Here is a 26,831-nt window from a genome sequence, read left to right on the forward strand (position 1 = left end):
ATTCAGTTGATCTTTAAAGCATATTCAGAGTTGTGCCAGCATCACTACTAATTTTTTAAGATTTATTTATTTTAGGGGTGAGGGCAGAGAGAGGAAGAAGGTGAATCCCAAGCAGGCTACACAGAGAGCCCAACGAGAGGCTCCATCCCATGACCCCAAGATCATGACCTGAGCTGAAATCAAAAATTAGATGCTTCACTGATTGAACTGCTCAGGTGCCCTGCATCACTACTAATTTTTAAACATTTTCCTTACTCCCAAAAGAAATCCATTAGCAGTTAATCCCCATTCTTCCCCCTCTCCAGTGCCTGGCAAGCACTAATCTACTTTCTGTCTCTTGAAACATTTGATGAGCAAAAAAAAAAAAAAAGAAAGAAAGAATAAAATAAACCAATGCAACTAAGTAACATAACATAAAGGTATCTTAAATTATGGGACATCCATTCAATAAGATACTATGTGGCTGTTAAAAATTACCACAACAAAGACTGTATCAAAAGGTGAAATATATGTGATACAATATTTAATTTTAAAAAATACAAAATGGTGAGTACTCTGATTTCAGCCAAAGATCATTTCAACCAGTGTGTGGACAGACTAGAAGAAATGTGTAGAAATTTTAAACAGCCATGTTAGAATAAGGAGATTGTGGATGATATTTTTTCTCTATAACCTTTAAATATTTTGCAAGATTTTATATTTAACAAGTGGAATTTTTAGAGTTGCCTGGGTGGCTCAGTGGGTTAAGTAGTCAACTCTTGATTTCAGCTCAGGTCATGATCTCAAGGTCTTGGGATTAAGCCCCCACCTCCCACCCCCACATCTGGGCTCCATATTCAGCAGGGAGTCTGCTTAAGGATTCTCTCTCCCTTTGCCCCTCCTCTCTTTCTCTCAAAAAGTAACAATATAAAAAAATGGAATTTTTAGAAAATCTATTTAAAATTATCATGATAGAGAATATATTGAAGGCACAGTCCAGCCTTCCTGACTTGGAACTGGTTCTTAACTAGCAAGTCTCTCTAGTGTAGGCTCCTGACAACCAAGAGCCTTATGCTACAAAGATCTCATTCTCCCAACTGCAAATCCTTTCACACTGTAGACATTCAGCCCCCCCTTTGACTCCCTTGCTTCTCAGTCTACACGCCCCCCATCTTGCTATCCAGACGCACTTCTTAACAAAGCCCTCTTACTTGTCAAACATACCAGTGACTCCTGACCAATTTCCTTCTATTAATATATTAACTGTAGATATAAATCCTTCTTTTTTTTAAGATTTTATTTTAAAATAATCTCTACATCCACCATGGGGCTCAAACTCATGGCCCTGAGATCAAGAGTTGCCTGCTGTACCAACTAAACCAGCCAGACTCCCCAGATGCAAATCCTTCTGATCCCAGGCATACTTTCCTTATAGGAGATGAACAGTAAGGAAATTCATGTAAACAAAACAACCACCAGCTCTCCCCCTACTCTCCATTCCCACTTCCTATAGGGATACAGCTCATTTGGACTACCACAGCCTTCCTCTTACATCTCTTCCCTATCCTCTTTCTGGCCAAAGAATCATCATTGACATTCCACCACTAGACACACCTGCACCATTCCAGGCACCCTCATCCTTCTTTCCCTCCCTCCCTTCCTCTCTCCCTTCCTCTCCCATTCGGTATGTCTCTGTTTCTCTCTCACACACACACTCACACACTCCACACATCCTCTGAAGCATCAGCCCTGGCTATGCCCCCACAACTGTCCTTGGGATTAGATTTGTGCCCCATTATCTCCTACTCCCATTGGTTTGTCCAATAGTAATACTCTGAAGCCCTGGAACCCAGCCTTGTGTCCTTCTCTCTCAAGAATAAAGTATGCCCATCCTCTACACCTTCCAAGTACCTGCATCACCTAGACTTATTACCATGATTCCCCTTAAAAGAGTGGTCATAGGGATGCCCAAGTGGTTCAGTTGGTTGAGTGTCTTGCCTTTGGTCCCAGAGTTCTGGGATCCCAGGATTCTGGGATCAAGTCCCATGTAGGGCTCCCTGCTCAGTGGGAAGCCTGCTTTTCCCTCTGCCCCTGCCCCCTGCTCATGCTCGCTCTCGCTCTCTCTCTCTCTCTCTCTCAAATAAATAAATAAAACTTTTTTTTTTTTTTTTTAAGAGTGGGTACTGGATCTCCAGGGGGTGGTGAGGCCAGGCAAGATGGCAGCCTTCGAATAGAGCATTCTACTGTTCAGTGAGCACCTACCAAGTCAGTTGCAGGGAGTCAGCATTTATTGAAACAATTACACACTTTGAAAAGCTCACAGTGGAAGAAAGGTACATAAACAGAAAGTTACTATATAAACAGCTAGAGGTTTGAACAGGGGTAGGAAGGAATGCTGTGGATACACTGGAGACAGCCTCCACATTAGGTACCAGTATGGGCATGGCTTTTGAAGAATCAAGAGTTAACTGGGCCAAGAAGCAAACACAAAAACGTCTAACAGGTCTGCAGAAAACAAGTTCAAAGAAATGGTACTTTGGCAGCTAAAGCACGACAAGCCATTCCATGCCCACAGCAAATCATGCAAAGCACTATGTGATCTAGAGATTAAATAAACCGTGGCCTCTGCTCTAGGCATAAAACATATTAACTAAATACAAGACTAAATACAATGCAGTAAGCATTGAGAAGAGGAAACTGAATACAACTCTGGTCCTGAGTACAAAGATCATTGGGGTGGGGGCGGGGACGCAGGAGCACTCTCATTAAAAAGAGGGTGGACGGTGTTTAAAAAAAAAAAAAGAAAGAAAAGAAATCAAGGTTCGGCAATAACAAGTCAGTTGTGACCAGAAAGGGGAGGAGGAAGCCTGCGCGTGAACTGAGGGATTGGAACAGAAAAGTGGGTGGAGCCACTGGGCTCCACCCCCGCCCTCCCGCTCCCCTACAACCTACTTTCTGCGGAGTCGGTCTGGACAGGTGAGGGAGGAATTCCTAACACCGGTGAGAAGGGTTGGAAGGCCATGGGATTGGGGTTAGGGTTAAAGCAGGGGATCTGGCCCCTACCTAGAGTCTGTGGCTTCTTGCTATGCAGAGTTCCGGGAATTCCTAATGGGTTGGTTTTGAGGTACAACTGCCTAGGCGTTGCTGCTGTGTTGCAGAGGGAAAAGGCTTCTCCCCACCAGCTTCCTACCCCTTGCGGTAACTACAGGCAGGAAACTTGAAATCTGAGCTTCCTGAGTTAAGGTCCATAGAGGATGGGATACCCTGGCAGATATGGAGAGATCAGGGGTTATCTGGGCCTGTGTCCATTGCCGTAGGCCTTTGTGTTAAGAATCTCATAGTTGTGTCCCTTTGTTGTATCCGTGTGTACTTTCTCCCCGTCAACCAGAGCATGGGCTGAGTGGAAGAAATGGGAAGATGGGGTCAGACAGGGTAAGTGCTATTTCTCCCCAGATTCCCTCTCCAACAGTGTCTAACTGGGAAGATGAGGGTGGGTAGGGTGGAGGTCCAACGCAGAGCAATTACAGAGAAAAGGCAGGGCCTGCCTCATCACCTGGATTCCAATGCTGTTGAGCACTGAGGCCCCAGGCAAGGCCCTGGGTCTTGGGTGGTGTAGAAAGATAGGGCTGGAAGAGACAATGCAGAGAAGGAAGAAGTTAGAAAGGCAGGGCCATGAAGGCTGCTGGGGTTATTTCCTGGCTACTCCACACATGCTGATATCATGTGTGATCCTAGATCACACAGCAGTGTGATCCTAGAATTACAAAACTGAAGGGAACCTTGAAGATCATATATTTGGGCCATTTGATTTGAGATTGAAGAACCTAAAACCTAAAGGTGTCTAATGTGGTTACTTTGGAATCTGATGCGGCAGACTCCTGTCAACTGCCAACTGCTGGTTTAGACATACTGTCTTTTTGCAGGAGCCTGGGGAGGGGCGATGGTGCCAAGCCAGTTGTGGGGGAGACTGGAGAAGCCGCTTCTCTTCCTGTGCTGTGCCTCCTTCCTCCTGGGGCTCACTTTGCTGGGCATACAGCCAGACATCACCCCCGTTGCTTATTTCTTTCTCGCCTTGGGTGGCTTCTTTTTGTTTGTCTGCCTCGTGGCCTGTTCTCTGGAATGGGGATTCCGATCAATGCAGACGGAGAACCCAGGGGCCTCGGGCAATGCACGGTGAGTTAAGGGGTGGGTGGAATTCTAGGAATACATGATGGACTCTTCCCACCCCCCCATCCCCGTGTCCCTCTAATCTCTCAGACCTACAGCTCTGCTTTCCTGTTAATTTTATCTATGAGGGAGTGGGTGGGGTCAGGGGTGGGTGGGTCTTTTGCCAATAGAAGATAGTAAAGGGGAAAAGGACTCCTTTCAGGAGGTCACCAGTGACTTGTTTCTTCTCCCTCAGCGACAATGAAGCCTTTGAGGTGCCAACCTACGAAGAAGCTGTGGTGCTGGAATCACAATGCCACCCCCAGCAGCTGGATCAACCACCCCCCTACAGCAGTGTTGTAATCCCTCCAGGACTTGAGGAAGGACAGCCCAGCCATCCAGACGGCCCCGACAGAGCCAGACTAGGAAGGCGAGTGGGCTCAGAGGGGTCTGTGACTGGAAGAGTTCCAGTCAGCCTCCGACTTCGGGGACCCCGGGTCATGTCCACTGCTCCTGATCTGCAGAGTTTGGGGGTGCACCCCACGTTGGAGCCTCTTACTCCACCCCCCGCCTATGATGTCAGCTTTGATCAACCGGATGATGATGTTTTCTTTGAAAACAACTGGACACCCCCCTAAAAGACTTTCCCACGATATATTATCATCTCTGCACCAGACCCATTCATGCATTTGAACCAACATTTTCCAGTTCCTGCTTTGTGTCAGGAACTGTATTTCTGCGTGGGGAAATGAACACAGAGCGGAGTCAGGCTACCATAAGCCTTTTCCAGTGGGCATGTGTGTGGCACAATTTGAGTATTCAGGTAATGTTCAGTGACCTACCCCGTATCCGGTATTTCCAGAGTTAAATGGAGGGTGAGAGGAGTGATCCAGAGAATCTGGAGAAGGAAGAAAAGAAACATCTGAGTGACAACTTTGTTGTTTCTTTTCTGGGTGCTTCTCTCTACCAGCTCAGTTAGGCTTTCCAGCCATGAGATGTCAATACCCTTATTGGAAAAAATGAGGGTTCCAAGGGACAGTGAAGTTTAAGAACTTGCACAGGGCACACTGCTAGTGAACAGCATAACAATTATTTAAACTCGACTCTTCTGATCCCAAATCCTATTGTATTTTCAAATACAAGGTCACCCACAAATCTCTGTCTTTACCTTGGACAATTGCTGGACAGGGGTGGGAGACGTCCTAGGGACAGAATGGTGGAATAGTTGTGTCTACAGGCAGTGCGGGCCGAGTGTGACCAAGCGTGCCCAGCCTCCTGGATAAGCAAAGCGGAGACAGCCTCTGCCCAGGGGCCGGAGAGCACTCTCTAGTGCTTGCTAACGGGAAGCAGTGGAATAAATTGCCCCAGGCGGAGGGGCTTCCGACTCTGAGATGAGTGGATGAGGCTGAGAAGGGAGAAAACAGGCGCTTGGCGAGGGGTGGCGGAGGATCTAAGGTTCCCTCTCGAATCACCTGTGAAGCTGGAGCCACCCGCACGGTGTCTAACCGTTAAGCCTCACCCCTGCGCTCTGACCACAGGGTTTTAAGCCCAGCCCCCGGTCCGGCTTCCTCGGATCCCACCAGAACATCAGATTCTCTGGAATCGGGCTGTGGCTGCGATGTAGGTTTTCGCCCCTGGGAGCTGCCTCAGGGGTGCGCTCCCCACTTCGTCACTCGCCCACTGTGCGGCATCTAACAACGCCTTCTAGGGCTCTCCATCTCCTCCTTACCCTGGCCCTAATAGTTCAACTTCAATAAAATCAAAAGTCAGACCAAACCCATCTCGGTAACGTGCTTCCAGTAGGCGGGTGAAGCAAGGTGGGAGGCGCCGGAGAGCCAGCCGTGATTTCCGCGGGAACCAACGACCAATCGCATTTCCGCGTAGGACGGAGCGTCTCCGCGTTACCCCCGCCCCTTCCCTTTCCGCCAAGTGCGCTCTCTCATCCCATTGGACGGCACGTCCAGCGCGAGAGCTCCGTGCCTGCGCGCGCACCGGCGGCGGGAGGGGCGAGGCAGGCCTCGCGTAGGGGTGGAGCTAGGAGAAGCAATGCGCAGGCGCAGTGTGCGCTGCCGGACGGGGGAGGGATGCAGAAGGCGCCAGGGCTTTCGGCTTGTTTGGATTGTGGGCGGTTTGCGCACAGCCCGGGAAAAGCGGTAAATGGCGGCGCCGAGCACGGGCTCTCGGCCTGCCCTCCAGCGAAAGGCGCTTATGGCCGCTGACAGAGGGCGCCGGTGAGTGAGGGAGGGTCGCAGAGGTCCTTCGTGGGGCCAGGGAGGGGAGTGCGGATCATGGCCCCGGCGTCCCCGGCCCTTGGCATCCCTGGAAGCGGCCGTGTCCGCCCTTGCTGCCAAGGGTGGGAGGCCGGGTTGAGCCCCCGAGGGGCGCGCGAGCGGCGGCCTCCCGTCGGCCTTGTCCCTCGTGAGCCGACCGCCCCAGCCTGCTTTGTCCAACCCACGGGGGCTCTGAACAGGAGGAGCTCTCCAGTTCTGCCACATCTCGGCTTCTCTTAAAGATTCTCCATCCTTTCTTTCCCCTTATTCTTTTATGACAAACTTTACTCTGTCCCCTTAAAAACAGACGAGACCTGCAAACCTCGGGGTTCTGCCCGATGTGCATTTGACTTGGATTGAGTATAGCATGACACGTACTGCTTTGGGTGTAACGATCCGGTTTTCAATGCGGTCGACACGGGCTTTGGGGTTTGAGTACTTTGAAAGGACAAGGTGGTTCCGAGACTCCGAAGTGTGTCTCCGCCTCGGCCCCAGTTGGTTTGATTTCATGGCAGGCATCACCCTGGATAACATTTTAATGACTCGCGGTCCAGACCCAGAGGACCAGTTCAGGACTTTGGGAGCCAGAACCTGCAGAAAGACAGAATCAAGACTTAAGAATTCCTTTTGTGTCCTTTTCTCCTCTCCTTCCTCCCCTTCCAGTTGTGCCCTGAAGTTCTGGGTGATCATGGTTACTTTGGGAAAAGTCCATATTTGAGACTTCCACCCTAAAGTGGAGTGCAGGGAGGAGCAGGTGTGTGGAGAATGGATAATGACTTCAGATTAAACTTAATGAGTTTCTGACTGAAATTTTAAGTCCAGAACTTGAAGGAGTCAAGAACTGGGAGTCAGTCGGTGAATCCTGTGTATGGATGAGAGTGAATAGGGACAGGCTCTTTGAGGGGGGTTCCTAATGGAATGTCAGCATTTAAGGGACAGTTAAAGATCTCATGAAGGATCAGGAAGGCAGAGAGAGGAGCTGGAGAGAATAGTATCCAGGAAACCAAGGGCGGAGAAAGTTTTAAGGAGAAAACACTCCTGGTAAATTAAGAGAAGAAACTTGAGTAGACCTGCCTCACCAATGATCCATATCCTGAGGAAATAACCAGCATCCAATTGGTGGCCTAATAACATTGTTACCAGAGTTTCATATATCCTGTCATTGTTACTGCTTTGGTGTTTTTTAAGGTGATTCTTAATTTTTTTTTTTTTTTAATTTCTCTAGATGTATCGTAGCAGGTTTCTACCGAAGGTTTGGGGTCACAGGGGTATTTCTATAGACTAGAAACCTGAAGTTAAAATAGAATTTCAGACATCATTGTCCCAAATCCCAGATTTAACCCTAGTTAGCTGCTTCCAGCCTTGGGAATGTTTGATAACTTCTCTGACTCAGGATCCCACATGCCACCTTGTTGGATCTCTCTTAGCAGTTTCAGGACTCCGTCTTTTCCCTCCTCAATAAATCTCTAACCTGGAGTCAAGCCAAGTACATCCTATAAATGCATGGTAGCTAAGTAATTTCTAAGATGCCCGTTTCCCCCCACACATACATATTTTAACATCTTTGAAAGCCATATGCATTTTTAAGTAGTTTTTAACTTACGAACTGTAGATGTTATCTCATCCCTTTCCCACTGCCTTCAGGCCTTTACTGTGGTCATGTTTTCAGAAACTAACTAGGCAGGCTGGGGAGCTGTGCATTTATATAAACTAGGCACAGAGATGATAGTGTGGTGGAAATGGAATTTTTTAAATTCATAAACAGAAGCTGATTGTATTTTTAAACCAATTAGAAAACCAAAGAATCCTTGAAATAATTATAAATTACCAAAACAACTTAACCTTTATGCTTTAACTCTTTCAGGTGATCTCAGGTTATGTTCATTGTGTCTGTCATGGATGTTTATCTCCTGTGACTTTCTGTCATACTTGCTACTTTCTCAGTTCTTAATTACAGGATTCTGACCATTTCTCATGTCATTTTGTCACAGGAACTAAGTCTAAAGACCACAGGTATAATTGGTACAAGTGGGCTGGAGAGTAATGTGTATGTGTCAGCCTGTCTCATTTATTTCCTATTAAAGCCAGCCATTGGCTTGAGCTTTTGCCATTGTATCAAATTATTTTATTCCTTACCCAGGATCATCTTAACTCATATTATTTTTAGCAGCCTAGGTAAATAATATGACAGGTTTTCTGGGATAATCTCTCTCTTTTTTTTTTTTTCAGTCTTTCATACAATTTTATTTTCTCTTTTCACCATTATAGTATGATACCCAAATTTTGTCTTAACCGGAGGGTCTGTAAACACAGGCTTAACCAGCCCTCTTACAGGCAGGGCAAATGCTGCTTCTTGAAATAGTCCCACCGTGGAACCTCTGGTCATCCAGCCCAGGTCGCACCCTTGCCTGGCTTTATCTTCACTATAATGTGTGGCCACTTCATTGAAAGTTATTCCAGACTTTAACTTTGCCATGGCCTGCTTGATTTTCTCATGTTCCTCACACAGAATGTGTCTGACCTTTGCTATATCCCCACCACCTTTGGGACCCTGAGCCTTCTTGTCCGAACTGTCACTCCCAGAGGTGGCTGCTCCCCCTTACCCTCTTCCCCCCCCCCTTTCTCGGAACCACTTTTTTTCAACGGCCTGGAATAATCTCTTAGTTAAAATTGGTCTGTCCGACAGAGGAGTAGTCCTTCTTTTGTGTGTATTTTTGTCAAGGTAGGTATTTCCCTCCCCTAGATATTTCCCTCACCTCAGAAGATGGTCTCAGTGCAACATACTCCATAAAAAATTATACATTATTTCTTCATGATTAGTGTGTTACTGCTTAATACTACTTTGATTTTAACCAGATTCAATAAAATATGCCTAATATTGGTTATCATAAGTCCCCTTCTTTTTGTTCTTCCTACCCACTCCTTTTCCATTCTACTCTTCTGTGTCAGATCTTCTACTTGATGGCCTTTCCCTCTGCCTTTTATCCGCAGGATATTGGGAATGTGTGGCATGCATCCTGACCATCAGGAAGCACTGAAAAAGAACCGAGTGGTGCTAGCCAAACAGCTGTTGCTGAGTGAACTGTTAGAACACCTCCTGGAGAGGGACATCATCACCTTGGAAATGAGGGAGCACATTCAGGTATTGGGAAGCAAAAGAGAAATGCCAAATTAGTAAACTGGTCGTAGTAGGGACAGCAGAACACTGTGAGTGTTCTGCTGGTGTGGCAAGGATATAGAACCTTATTAAGGAAATGAAAACGCCCTTCTACCCTAACGCCTTTTCAGAAAAGATACATAATTTTAAAATAATAGGAAAGACTGCCCCCATACATACATTTCTTCTGTAAAAGGGTTCTTGAAATTACTAGGAAGGTCATCTGAAGAAACAGAATTACAGCTGTATATGTAAATATGATTTTATGTTGTATTCTTTGATCTTAGGGCAAAGTGGGCAGTTTCAGCCAAAATGTGGAACTTCTCAACTTGCTGCCCAAGAGGGGTCCTCACGCTTTTGATGCCTTCTGTGTGGCCCTGAGGGAGACCAAGCAGGGTCACCTGGAGGATCTCTTGCTGACAACCCTCTCTGGTCTTCAGCATGCACGCCCGCCGGTATGGAGCCCTAGACATGTGGTGGTGTGTTGAGAAGGAAAGGAATTTTGTTGGTGGGAAAGGAATTTGGTGGGAAAGGAATTTTTGAGACAAGGTGGGGTAGGCTAGGTTATGGTTTTGTTCAAACTGCACCATCTCCCTAAGTCCTGGCATGGTGGGTCCTCATTTCTTACAGTTGAGCTGTGACTACGACTTGAGTCTCCCCTTCCCGATGTGTGAGTCCTGTCCCCCTCACAAGCAGCTCCGCCTGTCTCCAGGTGAGAATCAATGAGATGACACATCCCACAGATTGACTTTTTTCTTGACTGATATCTGACTTTGCCCTAGCATGATACCTGTTTTCATTCATACTGGGAACAGTCTTCTTTGCAAATTTGTTAGGGACTAGCAGCAGAGTTTAGTTGGGGGATTGGCTGGGCCTTGCTTCCGCTCTGTCACAGATGATTTTTTTCTTCTGGCATTTGGTCCTTAGAGCAACCGGTCCAAGTAGGAAACTCCAGCCCATGACTGGCCTGGCTCCTTGAAGCTGCTCCTTTAGGATGAGCTGTCGCATTATGGGCCATTAGCCTGCTGACTGAGTATCCTAGTGATTAGAACAAGGCTTTTATCAGATAGCCCATGCAGTCATTCAGTGGGTTAAGCACCTACTGTGATTGGGCTCAATGCAGAGGACCCAGTGATGAGCAAAAGCAGACGGGGTCTTGGCCTCATGGAGCTTCTAACGTAGGGGAATGAGCAAGACCAGTAATTTGTCAAACCCCAGTTCAGCAGGGAGCCTTAGGTTAGAATGAAGTCCCGGGATTGACACACAGATGGTACACCAGTTTTTCGGCTCTCTGTGCCACAGATACTGTGGAGCACTCCCTAGACCACGGAGATGGTCCTCCCTGCCTTCAGGTGAAGCCTTGCACTCCCGAGTTTTATCAAACACACTACCAGCTGGTGAGTCCTACAAAATGCAAGAAGAAAAGTTGGGAAATGAGACACCCTTCCTGGGCACCTGAACTTAGTTTACACATATACCCCTTCCTGCTTTGTTAGTCAGAAAGTCCATACTGATTGGTTATCTTCTCTGAGCATTTCTCTATATTGACTTGGTGGGGTTAACAAGAATATGATGGCTTTGTTTACTTGAAATGTCTCATTTAGTTGGGGAAATGGTTTCTATCCATAAGAAGCTCTAATTGGCTCCCCTTTCCCCCAGGCCTATAGGTTACAGTCTCAGCCTCGTGGACTGGCACTGGTGCTGAGCAATGTGCACTTCACTGGAGAGAAAGACCTGGAATTTCGCTCTGGAGGCGATGTGGACCACAGCACTCTGGTCACCCTCTTCAAGCTCTTAGGCTACAAAGTCCATGTCCTACTTGACCAGACTGCGCAGGTACATGTAATGTGTACAGTAGAGAGCTGAGCAACACTGGGGCCAGACACATCCTCTGCCCCTCTGCCTGCTGGATAGGTCTTACTTGGTTACTTTCTTCTCCCTCCCTTTTTACTCGTTCTCTCCTGTCCTACCTTGCAACCTAGTTTAAAAAAAAAAAAGAATTAGGGCCAGCGAGCTGCTTCAGTGTTAGCTTCTCAGAGTCACTGTGCTCTCCCTGGGTAATACTGGTCCCAGATTGGGTTGTTACTCTCATATACCAGAGACTCAATTCCTAGTCACTCGGCATGTGAGGAGACCCTGAGATTCACCCAACTAGTCAGGAAAGATATTTATAAGCTGGGACAATACAGGACATTTACTCCTTGGTTTGACATTGTCGCTTACAAGCCCAGTTATTGATCAGTTATTATTACTTCAGCAGATGACATTCTTGCAAATGAAAGTTTGCTAGAACTGTCCATGGCGGTTTAATGAATGAATATGGGGAAATTCCTTAGTCTTACCAGTTGTGTGACCGCAAGACAGATCTTAGGGGAGATTACTTCTAAACTGGATTCCTGCAAATCACAAGCATTTTCATTATTCCCTGTTAACCCTTAATTACTGAGCTATACTGCTGATTTAGTTACCTTTAGGTATTTCTGTTCTGAAATTGATAGTAGCCTTATTAGTAAATAGATACTAATTATTCATCTTTTTTCCATTTCTATCCTTTCCTCTTTTTTAAAGTTTTAATTTTAATTCCAGTTAGTTAACATACAGTGTTAAAACAGTTTCATGTATATAGTACAGTAATTCAACGCTTCCGTACATTACTCCCAAATCCCCATCACCTGTCTCACCCATCCATCCCCACCCCTAATTCTTTATTTTGATTCCAGAATAATAGCACTTTCCTAAACTTGCCTTTGGGAGTGTCAGTGGTAAAATCAAAGTTTCTAGGACATTCACTTTGATTTGTTGAGGTAGAGAATCTGTTTTGTCTTCAGCGTTGTCTGTGGTTTTTAATTCTGTATCTTAGCTATCTTTCATGGGAATGATTGTGTAAGAGCATATGACTCTTGATCTTGGGTTGTGAGTTCAAGCCCCATGTTGGACATAGAGGTTACTTTAAAAATTAATTAATTTTGAGTACTTTATACTGGTGGGGGGACTCTGCTTGCTATACTAAAAATGTTTTTAAATGTGAATCTTAAATTCATAGGACCTCAGTTAGATGAGGGAGTCTTGACATCAGCAAAAGCAGAAGTACTTACCCTTATATTCTGAAGGACCAAGCAAGAGTAGACAGTGCATTCTACAGCAGTTAAGAGAATGAAACAATCCACCTGGGTAGATGTGGTCAGAAGGATAAATGGAGGGTGTGAGACTTGAGCAGAACTTGAAAGAAGCTACTCAAGCACAGAGGAGTGATGAATGGGTCCTAGGCAGAGAGAATGGCCTACGGATAGGAAATGTGTGTGTGATGTTAGGGACCTAATGGGTAAACCAAATGTCTAGGACAAAGGAGTGCCAAGAATAAGATAAGGATCTGAATGCCATGACCTTGAACTTCCATGTTTTAGAAAAACAGTAGGGGCACCTGGGTGGCTCAGTCGTTACGCGTCTGCCTTTGGCTCAGGTCATGATCCCAGGATCCTGGGATCAAGCCCTGCATCGGGCTCCCTGCTCTGCGGGGAGCCTTGCTTCTCACTCTTCCTCTCCCTCTACTTGTGTTCTCTCTCTAGCTGTCTTTCTCTGTCAAGTAAATAAAATATTTTTGAAAAAAAAGAAAGTAAGAGAAAAACATTAGTAATTCTTTTAACAGAAAGGTGATACATTCACAGTGATGATTCAAGGCACCATTGAAAAGAAAGAAGTAGAGACCAGTGGCTGGGAATCCAGTGTGGAGTTGATATAATGCCAATACAAGATGTTGGGAGCCTGGATAAAACAATGGAACAAGAGGGAAATAATATGTATGGAAAATAGCACAATGGCATGATTGTACTATAAGAGCTTGGTAGTTAAATGATTGCATATGGAAGAAGACAGAAAAATTAAGTAAGGAATTGAGGGTTCTCAAGAGATGTCAGTACCAAAAATGTAGTTTGGGCATTACGTGTGTAGAAGAAATACTTTAAGTGATGAGAGTATGAGATCTTTGAGGAGAGTAGAGTAACAAGCAGAAAGCATAGGACTGAATCTTGGGATATAACCCTCCCTTTGCAGCCTCGTCCTCAGCTTTGGAGATTCAGAAATGTGAGGAGGACATTGCAAAGTCGGTTTCCAACAGTGGCCAGTCAAATGCTGAGATACAATTACAACCAAGTAGTTACAATGGGTATGATAATTTGGTTCTTTGGGCATCTGCACAGAGTACTTTCTTCATAATACGACTTCTCAAGAGACTCAACTCTTAAAAAAAAAAGAGAGAGAGAGAGAGATTCAACTCTTTTATCATCTGATTATTTGATGAGCCAAAGAGAACCAAAAAAATTAAGATCCTCCGCCCCCCATTATACCTTTTGGCTTCAGAAATAATTGCATTTAAGTATAGTCTTAGCTAACCCTCTTCACTTGACAGTGCTGGACAGTGCACTAGTATTCTCACCGCTTGTGTGGGTTTTCAGTTTTTCTCTTTGTCATCAAAGTCTTCTGTCACCATGCCTCCCTCCTGAGGTTTCTAGTTCTAGAATTACAGTTTATCCTGTGCTAGGAAATGAGATACATTTTAAAGTGGCAAATTTCCTTTTACCATGTGGTATCGATTTTTAACTTGCATATGGGTTACAGACTGCCTTGAAACTGTAAGGGTACACTAGGGGCCATCCCTGGAGAATGCAGCTAGCCATAAAATTTTGCATATCATCTCAGAGGGTTTATAGTTTATTCCCTTGTGTCCCCCCAACCTCCAGTCAAAAACACAGGCAAGAGTGAAGAACCTTGCTATTTTTAGAAGTGCTATAATTTTATCAGAAATAAATCTAGAGATTCTGTTTTAAGCTGTGCTACTTTTGGAAAACTTCCCCCCAAATAAATAACGCCCGGTTACCAGTTGAGTACTGTTAAATTCGATTACTGAGGATGTGTGTTCTTTCTTGGGCTTTGTTGTCCTCTGTTTACTGATCTAAGAGTCTCACTGAAGTTCAAAATGCTCATGAGTAGGTGCCAAACATACGTTTTTATTGCTGCCTTCCAGCAAAATTAGCATCAACTACTCTGTGTTAAGATTCCAAATAAATAAATGAAATCTTTACAAATGAGAATTCTATTATGGTCAACTCCAGAACATTCATGCTTCTGCAGTCTCTTGAGATTATATATTCCTGAAATAAATGAGTTTGGACATCTTTTTATTATCTTAAGATTTCCAATATTATGATTGGCTTCTCTTGACCCAGAAAATGTACATACTTTTCAATCAAGCCAATTTCTTCTTCATTTCCAGTTTAGTTACAGACTTCCAAGTCTTCTATACAATTGTCTCTGTTAACCTGCAAACAGAAGTATTCCACACAGACCAGTAGTTCTCAGACTTCAGCATGTCAAAGTCACCTGGAGGGCGTATTAAAACAGTTTGCTGCGACCCAAAATTTTGCATTTCTTGCAAGTTTCCAGAACTACTGCGATGTATTATAGAGTGTGCTTTTTATGGGGAGCTGTGCCTGGTAACTATTAAGTAAGGTGATGCTGCAACTATCCTCCCTAGTTTGCTATCATTGTACTCATTATAGTTCACTAAAATTCATAGTAAAATGAACTTGTTTTCTCTCTTCGGGTCTCAAATAGGAGAGACCACTCAGACTTCTTGAGTTGTAGAGGAGGCATAGGTTTAACAGTTTGTATTGGGTTATTTACTATTTGGTGCAACTTTCCGTTGGATAGGCCAGTTGCTTAAGGCAGAGTGATACTCGTGTATGGCAACCTGGTACACCGTAAACAAGAGTCTTAGTTTGGACTAAAGATGGACCAGTAGTAGGTTCTCTGAAAAGATAACATTGCTACTCCGTGTTAGATATGTACGTTATAAGAATGGCGGAATGGCAGAATAATGCAGTATGTGCCAGACATTGTTATAAATCCTTTCTACATAGTATTTCATTTAGTCTTTATGAAATTGGAGAACATTTACTCTTAATTATCTTCTTACAAAATGAGTATTAGAGATTTGAGGGGCCAAAAAACTGAACTCGTTTCAGTTTGTGAACCCAGGGCTCAAACCCAAGTCTTTCTGCTCCTGTAGCCCATGTATGTGGCCATGGTCCTGTGCAGAATTCTCCAGACGGTGTGCTCTTCCGTGCATGGAGCATTTTACCCAGACACTGTCACGTCCCCGGGGAACATAAAATCTCGGGCCGAAAACTGCGTGGAAGTACTGCCATTCTCTATTATCATGATTCCATTAGCCCTTTGTCAGAACAATTTATTTCCTTATGGCTGGATAGGTGTTTTACTCATTCATAGCTCACCTGGTGGTCCGCCTTGTGCCATTTATGTTTATAGAGAGAGCCTTTGCTCTAAGAAAGGGATCAGATTGATGATTGGGGAGTGGAGAGAGTTATCTAGCACTTAATTAGCTTTATAAGTGTCTTGGTTTAGTCCAAGAACTCTTGACATATCTCAGTGAGTCTGGATTTTGTGAGATAATATTCAGAATTCTGTATCTGAAGTCATGCATCTTTCTGATGAGTCCACAGCCTTTTTTTAGCCTTTCCTAGGGTGTCTGACTTTTCTTTTCATTGACCACAGTAATAAACAGCTTAGGGTTAGAATCCAAAGAAGGATTCTGTTGGTGCTGACTGCAGTGAACAACACTAAAATGTGTTTTTCCTCCAGGAAATGCAAGAGAAACTTCAGAACTTTGCCCAGTTACCTGCCCACCGTGTCACCGACTCCTGCATTGTGGCGCTTCTCTCTCACGGTGTGGAGGGAGGCATCTACGGTGTGGATGGCAAACTGCTTCAGGTGTGTGTCATCCTGTGGCGACAGCTGTTCATGCTCGATGCCTTCCCCTCCTGCCCACCTGCCTCTCATAACGGTGGCCTTAGTACCTGGAGGACTCAGAAAGGCCTGCAGTTTACTTAACCTCTCTTCTCTTTTCTGTCTTTCTGGCAGCTTCAAGAGGTTTTTCGGCTCTTTGACAACGCCAGCTGCCCAAACCTACAGAACAAACCGAAAATGTTCTTCATCCAGGCCTGCCGTGGAGGTGAGTGCCCTGGCAGGTCAGCACCTGGGTGGTGGCTCCTGGGCAGCCTCCCACCAGCTCTCACTCTCCTGTTTGCTCCTCTCAGGTGCTATTGGATCCCTTGGGCACCTCCTTCTGTTCACTGCTGCCACCGCCTCTCTTGCTCTGTAAGTGTCTCCCAATGCATGGGGTGTGCTGGGCCTTGGGCAGCCCATGGCTCTCAGGTTGGTCAGCTCTCTGTGCACCACCATCTCCTCTCCTCAGGACTCTCTTTATCCGTGCCTTTGCCTTCTTCCCGGAGAACTCTCACTTCTCCTGTGCTGTTAACTCTGCTGTGCTCGGTTTTGTTCCCCACTGCAGTTGAGGAGCTTCTGTCTGTCTCTGCGTTCTCTCTCTCCCTTCGTACCCGTCCTCTGTTCTCCGGCCTCTTCCTCCTTCTCTCCTCATCCACGCTCCGTCGTGGCCGCTTCTCTGCTTCATCCCTGTAGTGCGCAGCCCGGGAGTACAGAGGCCCCAGGCCGGGCCGTGGCTCTCACTCAGCCTTGAGCTGCTTCCATCCCTCTTCTTTCTCGCGTGCAGTCTCCTAACCGCGAAGAGCCGGGGCACCGAGGCTGTGCGCCGAAGACATGCCGGCATACTTCTTCTCCTAGCGGGAAACCGTAATATTTAAAAGCTCTGACCATTTTTAGCTATATCAAGTTAGAGAAGTTCTTTGATGGCCCTCCACCTTAATTTTCTCCATATAAACTGTAGCTAGTAATCAGACCTACTTCATAATGTTGCTGAGATAACTGAATGGAATAATATGTATGAAGGGCTTATTTTGCATCTGGCTCATAGTCAATCCATAGAAGAGGCCGAGCTGTGACTGTTACGGCATGGTCCGTGCCCTCAAGGGTCTTATAGTTTGGTTTAAAGAGCACTTTGTCCTAACATTCAAATGATTCTTATCTCTCGTGTAGTCAACAAATATAAATGGTTAACATTATCTTTCTGATATCACCAAAGAATATAATTTATTATGGTCGTACAACATGACTAAGTTACTATCAGAAAAGCAGAAGAAAATGTGTGGTCTCTCAGGAGACTGCTACTATCTAAAAAAAAGGAAAAAAGAGAAAGAAAATGTGTCTCTTGAAAGAGCCTTCCAGTTACGAAAAAGATAATGCAAGTATACACGAAGTAGCTTGAGAATGATTCGGAGGCCTCAAGCAAGGGGAGAATTAGTTACATACAGGCCATGCATATGAAGGAATAAGCAGTAAGGAATAGATTGTTTTAAGCCGGCTTAGTTTGAAGACCTTTCATAAGTATTTTAATGTGGTATGGCTTAATTTGGACCCAGAAGGATAAAATCTGCATAGGTGTGGAGTAGTCAATAGGGCCTTTCAGAGGAGACAGGGATACAAGATGACAAGCACACCAAGACTGAAAGGACATGGAGGGATATAGTGAGGAAAGAGTTTGTGAGGGCAGGAACTTACTGTTTATTCACCGGCTGGATGCACAGACCCAGGGCACTGTCTGATACATGGTAGCACTTAATAAATATTGAACAAAGGGATGAAAATTAATCTTCTCAAAAATTGTAGCAGTCACACAGAAAATAGATGGGATTTGTGTTACTGGGAGAAGCAATAACATTTATTGATCTATTGAACCTCAAAGCCAAGAAAGAAAGTTTCCTTTTCCTTGAGGGACACATTTAGATTGGCCTATTGCCTTCAGGAGGTATTACTGGCAAAATAAAATGAATTAAAGACATTTATGATCATTTTCTCTTACTATATTCAGAGATATATATACAGTGTCAGATCTGGATAGGGAGAATTGCTCTTTCCTGGGGTAATCTGAATCTTCTCTCTAAAATGAAATCCTTCAAGAGCTGACCTTGGAAGATTTGAACTCCCCTGTCTACTGTCGTACTTATTAGTTACTAGAACTGATGTCTCTAAAATTACTCTCCTTTCTGCAGCTGCCTGGCTCCTAAACTAGAGTGTGAGGTCTGTAAGGGCAGGAATCTTTAGATCCTGGGCCTTAATGCAAAATAGTGCCTGACACATGGCAGTTGCTCAATAACTTTTTCTGGGATCAGCAAATTTTGGTCAATTCCCCGTAATTCTTCAAGCTTCACTTGCCTTTTGGGCTCTCAAGTGTTGCCTGGCGTAGGAATACTGTAAAAGGCTTCGCTTTCTTATTTTTGGTGTGTTGAGCTGTGTGTCTTCCCTGTCTCTTTTTCCTCTTGACTGTATCCTACCGACCTCCAAAATAAAACAGCAACCTCCAAAAAAGAGTATGTCTGGGCATAGGTAAGGCCTGGGTCAGGAGGTTGGACATGTAGTCCAGGTATGTTGAAAATTGCTAAAATTTAGTAAGTGTTCTTTTTCAATCATATAGAAGAAAATAATCAAATTATCCCAATTTTTAAGTTTTTCCTTTTACAAATTTCTCTTAAATCTTGGATGCCTGCCACAATTTGACTTATGAAATTAATAAGGAGTAAGTAACCTAAAAATACCAAAAGATTTAGAAAGTGATCACGTTCGGGGTTTTTAAAATTTTTTTTTATTGATACGTAGATTTGAAGTGATTTTCATACATCGTGCATGTAGTAATAATATTATCCATTTATTAACTTGGTTTTCCTGTTTATATATAAAACTGTTTTGTCAGCATTTAATTATGTATTGTCATAAAAAGCACTGTGACTTCCAGGTGTATTGCTAATTGAACAAATATAGACATAGGATTTTTAGTTCTGATCACAAGGAGTGTTTGATTGGCAATTTCCGTCTTGCGCAGAGTGGATGAAGCTGGGCAGGAATGGGAGTAATGATGATTTTTTTTTTAATTCATCAGCCGGAGATTGGAGGCAGCAGCTGGAAATGGCTCTTCCCAGTCAAGGTGACAGGGAACTCTGGCTTGCCTGTGGCAGGCTCAGGAGCCACGGGAGGAAGTAACGTCTTTGTCCATTCTGTCTGCCTTTGCTACAGATGAAACAGACCGTGGGGTGGACCAGCGAGACGGAAAGAATCACACGGGATCCTCTGAGTGCGAGGAGAGCGACGCCAGCAAAGAGGAGATGCTGAAGGCCCGACTGCCCACGCGCTCAGACATGATCTGTGGCTATGCCTGCCTCAGAGGTATTCGGAGCGCCCAGAGGGAAGTCCCGTGCTGTGCTCCCAGAGTCGGGCACATTTGCCCCCAGGCTCTCTGAGTGGGGAGGGTCCAGGATGCCAGGGAAGTCCAGTTCGGGACATCCAGCCGTGTAAGCTGTCCTGGGACCTTCACGCTGTGGGTGGCACCCTCCTTGTTGCAGGGACTGCCGCCATGCGCAACACCAAACGGGGCTCCTGGTATATCGAGGCCCTCACCCAGGTGTTCTCCGAGCGGGCTTGTGACATGCATGTGGCCGACATGCTCGTGAAGGTCAGTCATCTCCATCCGGCTCTGTCTGATCAGGTTCTGCCCTCCTGCCTCGCCCTGTCTGTCATCGTCTCTAGCCTGCCCCTGCTGCCGACAGGCTCAGACGGGGCGACGGTGGGTTTCTGTCTCCGCAGGTGAACGCGCTCATCAAGGAGCGTGAGGGCTACGCCCCTGGCACGGAGTTCCACCGCTGCAAGGAGATGTCCGAGTACTGTAGCACCCTGTGCCGCCCCCTCTACCTGTTCCCGGGCCACCCTCCCACGTGACGCCGTGCCCACCGCCCTGCTGCGTGGAGGCCTGATGGGACATGTCCTCTTCTGGTGTGCGGTGTCTCTTCCCCCTCAGGGACTGGGAATCTGCGGGGCTCGCGGAGCACCCCTGCCCTCTCCGCCTGCGTGCGCAGGGCCACGGGCCAGCCCCTCCTGTGGCAGCTCCCTCCCTGTAGAGCGGACTCTGGCCAGACGGGCAGCTGCAGTAGAGGAGCCTGGCGGATGATATTAAGAGCACAGTGTCTTTATGGGGAGAGGACATGTGGGTTTCCCCATGGTTTGTGTTCACTTCCCGCCCCAGGTCTTTGGTAGACAGCACTTTGGTGATTGCTTTTATTACATTAGCTAAGACGTTTCGGAGACCATCCCCTGTCTTTCGTTTTTCTTTCATATTTCCACCGCATTTATCCCAGACTGAGAGTTTGGAAAGTGTTCTGATTCCAAGTAGGCATTTTTCATTTTGCCTCAAAAGGGCAGACAGGACTGGCGGCACGTTGCTTCCGCGTGTGTGGTCGGGACCGCAAGGCCAGCCAGTGGAAGGCCGGCGTTCTCCGCTCCACAGTTGGCTTCTTTGGGCTCAAGGAATCCTACTGAGGATCCCTGGTACCTGGAACTCCTTGATCTTTGCTCAGGGAAGTTCCAGAGTTTTTCTTAATCAGAGATTCTCTTTCTGAGCTTGGTTACTGAGATGAACCTCAGCAGCGAGTGTTAGCAGAGGCAGATAAGGGTGGTGTGCTTCCTCATACTCGAACCTGTCACCTTATCTTTTGCTTCCTCTGAAATGTCCATTTTTTTATAAAGCATCCTAGTTGTTATCTCCCTACTTCCTGTTTCTCCCCTTTCACCTTTTCCTCATCCTGTTTACTGCTGCCGCCAAATCTGTCTAACATACTGCTCTAAGTGGATCATTTGGCTGCTCACAGATAGAATGTGGTAGCTTGTTCCTGCTTTCTGTTTCAGTATTAAATCCCCTTTGATTTTATATGGCCCGTTTTCCCTTCTCCCAGGCCTCCATTTTAGGCTGTTGGCTGTACATGCTGTGTCCCCTAGAAACCTTCTTTATCTGTGCCACGTGTCCTGCTTTCCCTGTTCTTCAGGGACATCTCTTGTCCCTCCAATCAGATCTCTACATGACAGATTTTGGTTTGGGGTTTTTAAATATAAATCTGATCATCTCACTCCCCTGCTAAGATTTCTGTCATACCTGAAGCAATGTCCAAACTCCTAACCTCGGCCTGTATGGCTCCTGCCTTCCCCTTGAACCTCCTCAAAGGCTGGTTTCCTTCGAAGTGACTGTCCCGTGCCATCCTCAGTTTCTCAAACATTATGAGGTCCTTCCCGCCCTGGACCATCACACACTTTCCTGGGGTCTGCTGAGCTCCGTTCCTCACAAGTGTTGGCTTACATGCCACCTTCTTGTGGAGGCCTTCTTGGGTCATTCTGTCTAAATAATCTTCCATGTTTCTTTATTACTACATCCTGTTGAATTCCTTCATTGCACTTAGCGCAATTTATAATTACGTTTTTGCTTGCTTCACTTGGTCATTTCTGTTACCCCTACTAGGCTGTAAGCTCCCTGAGGATAGAAATCTTGTCTCTGTTTCTTTTGTTCACCAGTATATACCCAGCACCTGGCACGTGGTAGGTCTTCAATAAATGCTTTTGGGTAAAGGAAGAAAGCAACCCTGACTAGAACCCTACTTCTGGACAAAATTTCCCTTGAACAATATACACAGTTTAGTATTTACACTCTAGGTTTTTCCAGGTGTTTTGTTTTATCCACTGATAGTCCTAGCTCGGGAAGACAGCTGTCATGTGTCAGACGCCATCTTCCGCATCTCCCATGATTGCTGGCACAGTGCTCAGCCTGTAGTACTTCAGGTGCTCAGTAAATACTTGTTGGGTGAGGCGGGGGCGGGGGGGGGGGGGTGTTGGACACTTCTGCTGAGTCCTGCTCTTGGATCAGTATCATATGGAAGTATTTAGGTGATAGAACCTTTCCATTTCCCACTGCCAGGATTTTATATTGCCTCCAGGTGCCAAATAAATGCTCGTATTTATTGCTGATGTGTGCCTGACATCTCTTTTTCCACAGATAATCTTCTGAAGTTCATATATTCTCATTTTCTTGGCCCTTTACAGCACTCCTCACCACCTCCCAAGGCAAACCGAGCTGAACACCCTTCTTCCTTTGCTGCCACGATCTTTGTGACATATACAGGTGGGGGCCCATCTCCGCTGTCGTGGCCATAGGCAACTGCCCAGAATATAGCTGACACTGGGATTTCTCAGGGTCAGAAGAGACCTGAGAGTTATTAGCAAGCAGTGTTGGTTCTGGATTATGTAGATTATGGGATAGAGGCTGGAGAAGGAGATTGGGCTGGAATTACAAAATGGTGAGGATTATAGGATCTCTGTGGCCCCAAGTTGGATTTAAGGTTTTCCAGAGTGGACATGGACTGTGAGAGAACTCAGGGCAGCAGGAAAGAGATCTAAGCAGTGGGCTCTGTAGGTTGGTAAATTCTTGGGTTGCGGTGTGTCCAAAGTATGTGCATGGAGAGACGAGTATGTAAGTGCATGTGAGCCATGGAAAGAGATGGAAAATTCTTTAGGAACATGTTGGAAGTAAGCATCAGTGGGACCTGGGGGAGAGCGGTTGGGATATAGGAGGAGGAGGAAGATCAGAAAGGGGTGAAGTTGAGCCGAGGCAGATGAGCACGTGGAGGGAGGAGAACTGGCTGAGGAACACAGCGGTCCGGGTCCGGCGCGGGGGAGAAGCCCCTGACACTGCTTGGCTGCACCGCGGGGGGGGGGGGGGGGGGGGAGAAGCGGGGCCGTCCTTAGGAGAGGGAGGGCTGCAGAGTGTCGAAGAGGTTAAGAAACTACTGGAGCCATAGGAGTGAGCGGAGTGCCCATTTCCAGCGTAAGCAAACTTTTTGGAAGTGTACGTTTGTGGGAATTAGAGCGAGGCTCTGGTTTCTGACTCGGATCGCGTGTCCTTCCCACCCCGCCCTTGAAGGAGAGCATCCGGTCGAATTTCATAGCTCTCTTCCCTTCCCCCTGCTACCGCTGCCAGGGATTCTCTGCTAAAATTATCCCCCTCCCTGAGCTGGGGGCTGCCCTTCTCTGCTGCTCTCCTCCGTCCTGCTTCCTGTAAGGGGGAAGCGGACGCGCGGGTCAGGAGGGCGGAGCCCCGATTTGAGGGGCGGGCAGGGCAGGCGTCTGGTCTGGTCAGAGGAGGAGCACAGCAGTGAGGGCCACGGCAAGGGACCACTCTCACCTCCACAGTCTGCCCTCCCTGCGGCCCACGATCGAGTCATTTTCCCAGGCGTTTTTTTGTTTTGTTTTGTTTTTTCCAGAAGGAAATGAGTCTCAAAGACTTCAAATACACGCAAAAAAGGAAGAAATGTAGCTTTAAGGCCACGAACTCTAGACTTAAATAGGTTTTGAAAGCTGGCCCAAACCTCTCGAGATACTGGAGACCTTGGCTAAGATACCTAAGCTCATGGAGCCTCAGTTTCCCTTAGCTAAGAAGGAGGAAAATTACTTCTCCCTCAGAAGGTCCCTGTGAGGATTAAAAACATGAGGCAAACTCGCAACATGGTGTTAGCAGGGGTTAGCGCACTACAAACACCTGAGGCTCTGCCATAGTGAGTTTCAGTTCTGTGACGCCTCCATACTCCGCGCTTACTCTCGGGACAGACACTGGTGGGTTTTCTTCTATTACCGGAACCCCCCAAGTTACTGCCTTTCTGTAGAAACTGAGGTCAGGATGTGAAAATGTGACCTTGAGTGTATGCTTCTTGCTAACAGTATTGTGTTTGGGGCTTCCTAGCATGAGATTTCCCCCCCCCCTCACTTTTTGGGGAAGAAAGATTTTCTCCCACTGAACTGGGAGAATGAGCCTGAGACCAAAGACTATTACATCTTTGTGCCAGCTAGGTAGAGAGTAGGCAAAAAGTGTATCATGTTTGAAAAACCAGAAGGGGGAGAGAGAGACCTGTCCAGGGCTATCAGGAAGGCCTTCTGTAGGCCTTGGAAGGCACCAAGGATTTGTCAAGATCTGTGGGGCAGGGTCCAATGGGGAGCAGAGGAGAAATGACTACCAGTGAGTACATCTAGAGAGAAAGTGTGGGGTGAGGGGGTCACTGCTGCCTAGGTGACACTAGGAAGGAGGCGGTCCAGGTGCCAGGCTGGATGTGCAGAGGGAAAGTGACAGCCAGAAGCCCTTAAAAGAGTAATGGTGTGTCGTCCAGTGGGCTGGGGGGTCAGATTTGAAGAGGTCTGGAAACAAGGATGTAACCCAGAAAGTTCATGCGTAAATCGATGGAATGCCAAGGGGCTGGCTCGCTCACACCCACCTATATTCCCAGCACACACTTTCTCCTCCGCACGTGTTCCGTATGGTTATTTTTTACAACCTTCCTTCCAATAGCAATTCCAGAAGCCTCTAGGTTTTATTTGGTATCATGGACCTCAAGAAAATCAAAATATCAGAAGAATACTTACCTTACACAATATACATACCTAATAGAATGCACGCACGCTTCCAAGTTTGTTTCCAGATTTCGGAGCTTTTCACAGAGCTCCCCGGAAACCCATCTTCCAAATAAGACCCTAAGCACCGGTCCCTGGGAGTTGTTGGGTGGAGGGTAGTCATAGTTTACATTTTATTCTCTTGTTCTCTTAAAGGATGGTAGCCCATGAGATTTTTTAACTCTTTGTGATGTCAAACTCCAGATAGTTACAAATCCTTACTCTCTGGCATTAGCCGCTATACATTTCCTCGACCCTCCCAATTTCAGGAGCTGGTCTTGAGCATTACAGCCGGCATTTCTACTTGGTGTGGTAGAATGAGGATTTTCCTGGTCCCGCTGGCCTTAAGATCTTGGAATCTGTAACCAGGTCCTGATTTTCTAAGGAGTCGGAAAGAAATAGTAATTGTGTTCTCGGGATTATTGATGTCCTTGTAAAAACTGGCTCCCTTCAGGAGAGCCATGCCCCCCAAGCAGGTGACAGTCTTTCCGTTTCTGAAACCCCCCAAAGAATCCACCTTCACCTTGGCACTGTACTGTCCTTATTAAGAAATATTCCTTTCATTTTATACCTCATACTTAGATGTTCATTCTGCCTAGAGAGAAGGTGAACTTCACAGCCTTCAAGTCCCTCAAATTGTCATGTGTTTTTAATCATTGCTGGTGGATTATAGGCCTTCAAGCTGTAGGATTTATGTTAGAAAACATGCTTCTATTTAAAAAAAAAAAAAATTTTATTTACGTAAGTAATCTCTATACTCAACACGGGGCCCGACTTACACCCCCAAGATCACGAGTCATATCCTCCCCATCAGGTGAGCCAGCCTCGTGCCCCAGACAACCTGCTTTTAACAGCATCTGTCTCACCTGCTTTGGGCAGATTCAGTTAGCTGAGATGGAAATTTAACTGTAGACCAGATGATTGGTGTCCCTATTCTGCTGTCCCTGAACTTGGAATATTCTGGGGCAGATCCTACTTGGTGACAGATTCTAAACTATACATTGGCTCGTGTTTGTAACTTCTAAGGTGAAGAGTTCACAGGGGAAGGAATGTCCTAGGAAAATCAGTTTTTAAAAAAAGTGACAGCAGATAAAGTAGTTTGGCCTTGGCCAAAATCTGTTTATTGATCGGAAAAGGGAAGAAGAGCAGAGTACTTCCCCGTCATCTTTTATGTTTGTGGGCCTCATGATGAGATAAAACTTACTCCCTCCCCTCCGACTCGGGCCTCCTGCGGCCTCTGGCCCACTTCCCCTTCTCCCCTGTTATCTAACCTGCCCTGATAGACCTAGGCAGGTGCTCCACAGTCTAAGTAGAAGCTCAGTCCCTCCGTGAAGAGTCCAGAATTCTGGTGTGATTGATAGATCTGTCTGGGAAGTGGGAGAAAGGCCAGAATCCATGGCTGTTACCCCTGCTTCCCACACCCAATGGGTAATAAGGGTGGGGTCAAGGGGATGACACCAAAGCATTATTAGCATCTGGCAGATAGAAATAGCAAAGCTGGAGGAGAAAACTGAAAATCTTGGGAGAGCTGGTCCAACAGATGAGGACTCAGTCTTGGGAAGATACTGAGCTGGAGCAGCCTAACAGGAAAAGATGGCAGAAAGGCACCAGTTACTCTCTCCGGTGAGTTACCCTCCCGTGTTCCCAGACGTTAGAGTCACTCCAGCGGCCACCCCTCACCTCTCCACGCGTGGAAGAGGGTGCAGGTCTGCCACTCCCTGGGAGCACACAGGTTGGAGAGCTGCTGAGCTGCTGTCTGTCCTGGTCTGAGCAATATTTAGAGAGGGCCCAGTGCCTTGGGGCTGGAAGCCTCCTTGTGGCTATGGAGGGGGACAGTGCTGCTGGCCCTGCTGAGGGAGTTCCCTGTGGGGCTGTCCCGCAGGTTCTCCTCCCAGCCCCTCCCCCATACTGCTCTCACACCTGCTTCGACCCCAAGCAGATCAGATGTGGCAGTGGGGGGGGGGGGGGGGTCATGTGACAGAGAGATGCCTATAAATAGCTGGGGGTGGGCATGCTGCCCCAGACGCCTTGGGGACCGGCAA

General features: G+C 46.4%; 2 protein-coding genes across 6 annotated transcripts; both read left to right on the forward strand.

Moving 5' to 3' along the window:
• Positions 1-2,852: 2,852 nt before the first annotated feature.
• Positions 2,853-5,901, forward strand: TMEM139 (transmembrane protein 139). 4 transcript variants are annotated; one of them, XM_059172112.1, is made up of 4 exons: positions 2,962-2,979; positions 3,368-3,411; positions 3,903-4,152; positions 4,382-5,901. In XM_059172112.1, exons 3-4 carry the CDS (start codon positions 3,920-3,922, stop codon positions 4,761-4,763), a joined length of 615 nt encoding a protein of 204 aa, XP_059028095.1. In that variant the 5' UTR covers positions 2,962-2,979; positions 3,368-3,411; positions 3,903-3,919; the 3' UTR covers positions 4,764-5,901. The 4 variants fall into 4 exon arrangements, with proteins under 4 accessions (XP_059028096.1, XP_059028094.1, XP_059028095.1 ...); XM_059172113.1 differs by lacking the exons at positions 2,962-2,979; positions 3,368-3,411 and adding an exon at positions 2,853-2,955; XM_059172111.1 differs by lacking the exon at positions 3,368-3,411 and having other exon boundaries at positions 2,907-2,979.
• Positions 5,902-6,175: 274 nt separating this feature from the next.
• Positions 6,176-22,320, forward strand: CASP2 (caspase 2). Of its 2 annotated transcripts, XM_059172115.1 has the most exons (11): positions 6,179-6,356; positions 9,387-9,537; positions 9,840-10,007; positions 10,183-10,264; positions 10,855-10,949; positions 11,212-11,388; positions 16,210-16,338; positions 16,489-16,579; positions 19,552-19,701; positions 19,878-19,987; positions 20,119-22,320. In XM_059172115.1, the coding sequence occupies exons 1-11, from the start codon at positions 6,283-6,285 to the stop codon at positions 20,248-20,250; spliced, it is 1,359 nt and encodes a 452-aa protein (XP_059028098.1). In that variant the 5' UTR covers positions 6,179-6,282; the 3' UTR covers positions 20,251-22,320. The 2 variants fall into 2 exon arrangements, with proteins under 2 accessions (XP_059028099.1, XP_059028098.1); XM_059172116.1 differs by lacking the exons at positions 19,552-19,701; positions 19,878-19,987; positions 20,119-22,320 and adding an exon at positions 16,665-16,729 and having other exon boundaries at positions 6,176-6,356.
• The last annotated feature ends 4,511 nt before the right edge of the window (positions 22,321-26,831 follow it).

Source organism: Mustela lutreola, chromosome 4, assembly GCF_030435805.1.
Source record: "Mustela lutreola isolate mMusLut2 chromosome 4, mMusLut2.pri, whole genome shotgun sequence".
NCBI lineage: Eukaryota > Metazoa > Chordata > Mammalia > Carnivora > Mustelidae > Mustela > Mustela lutreola.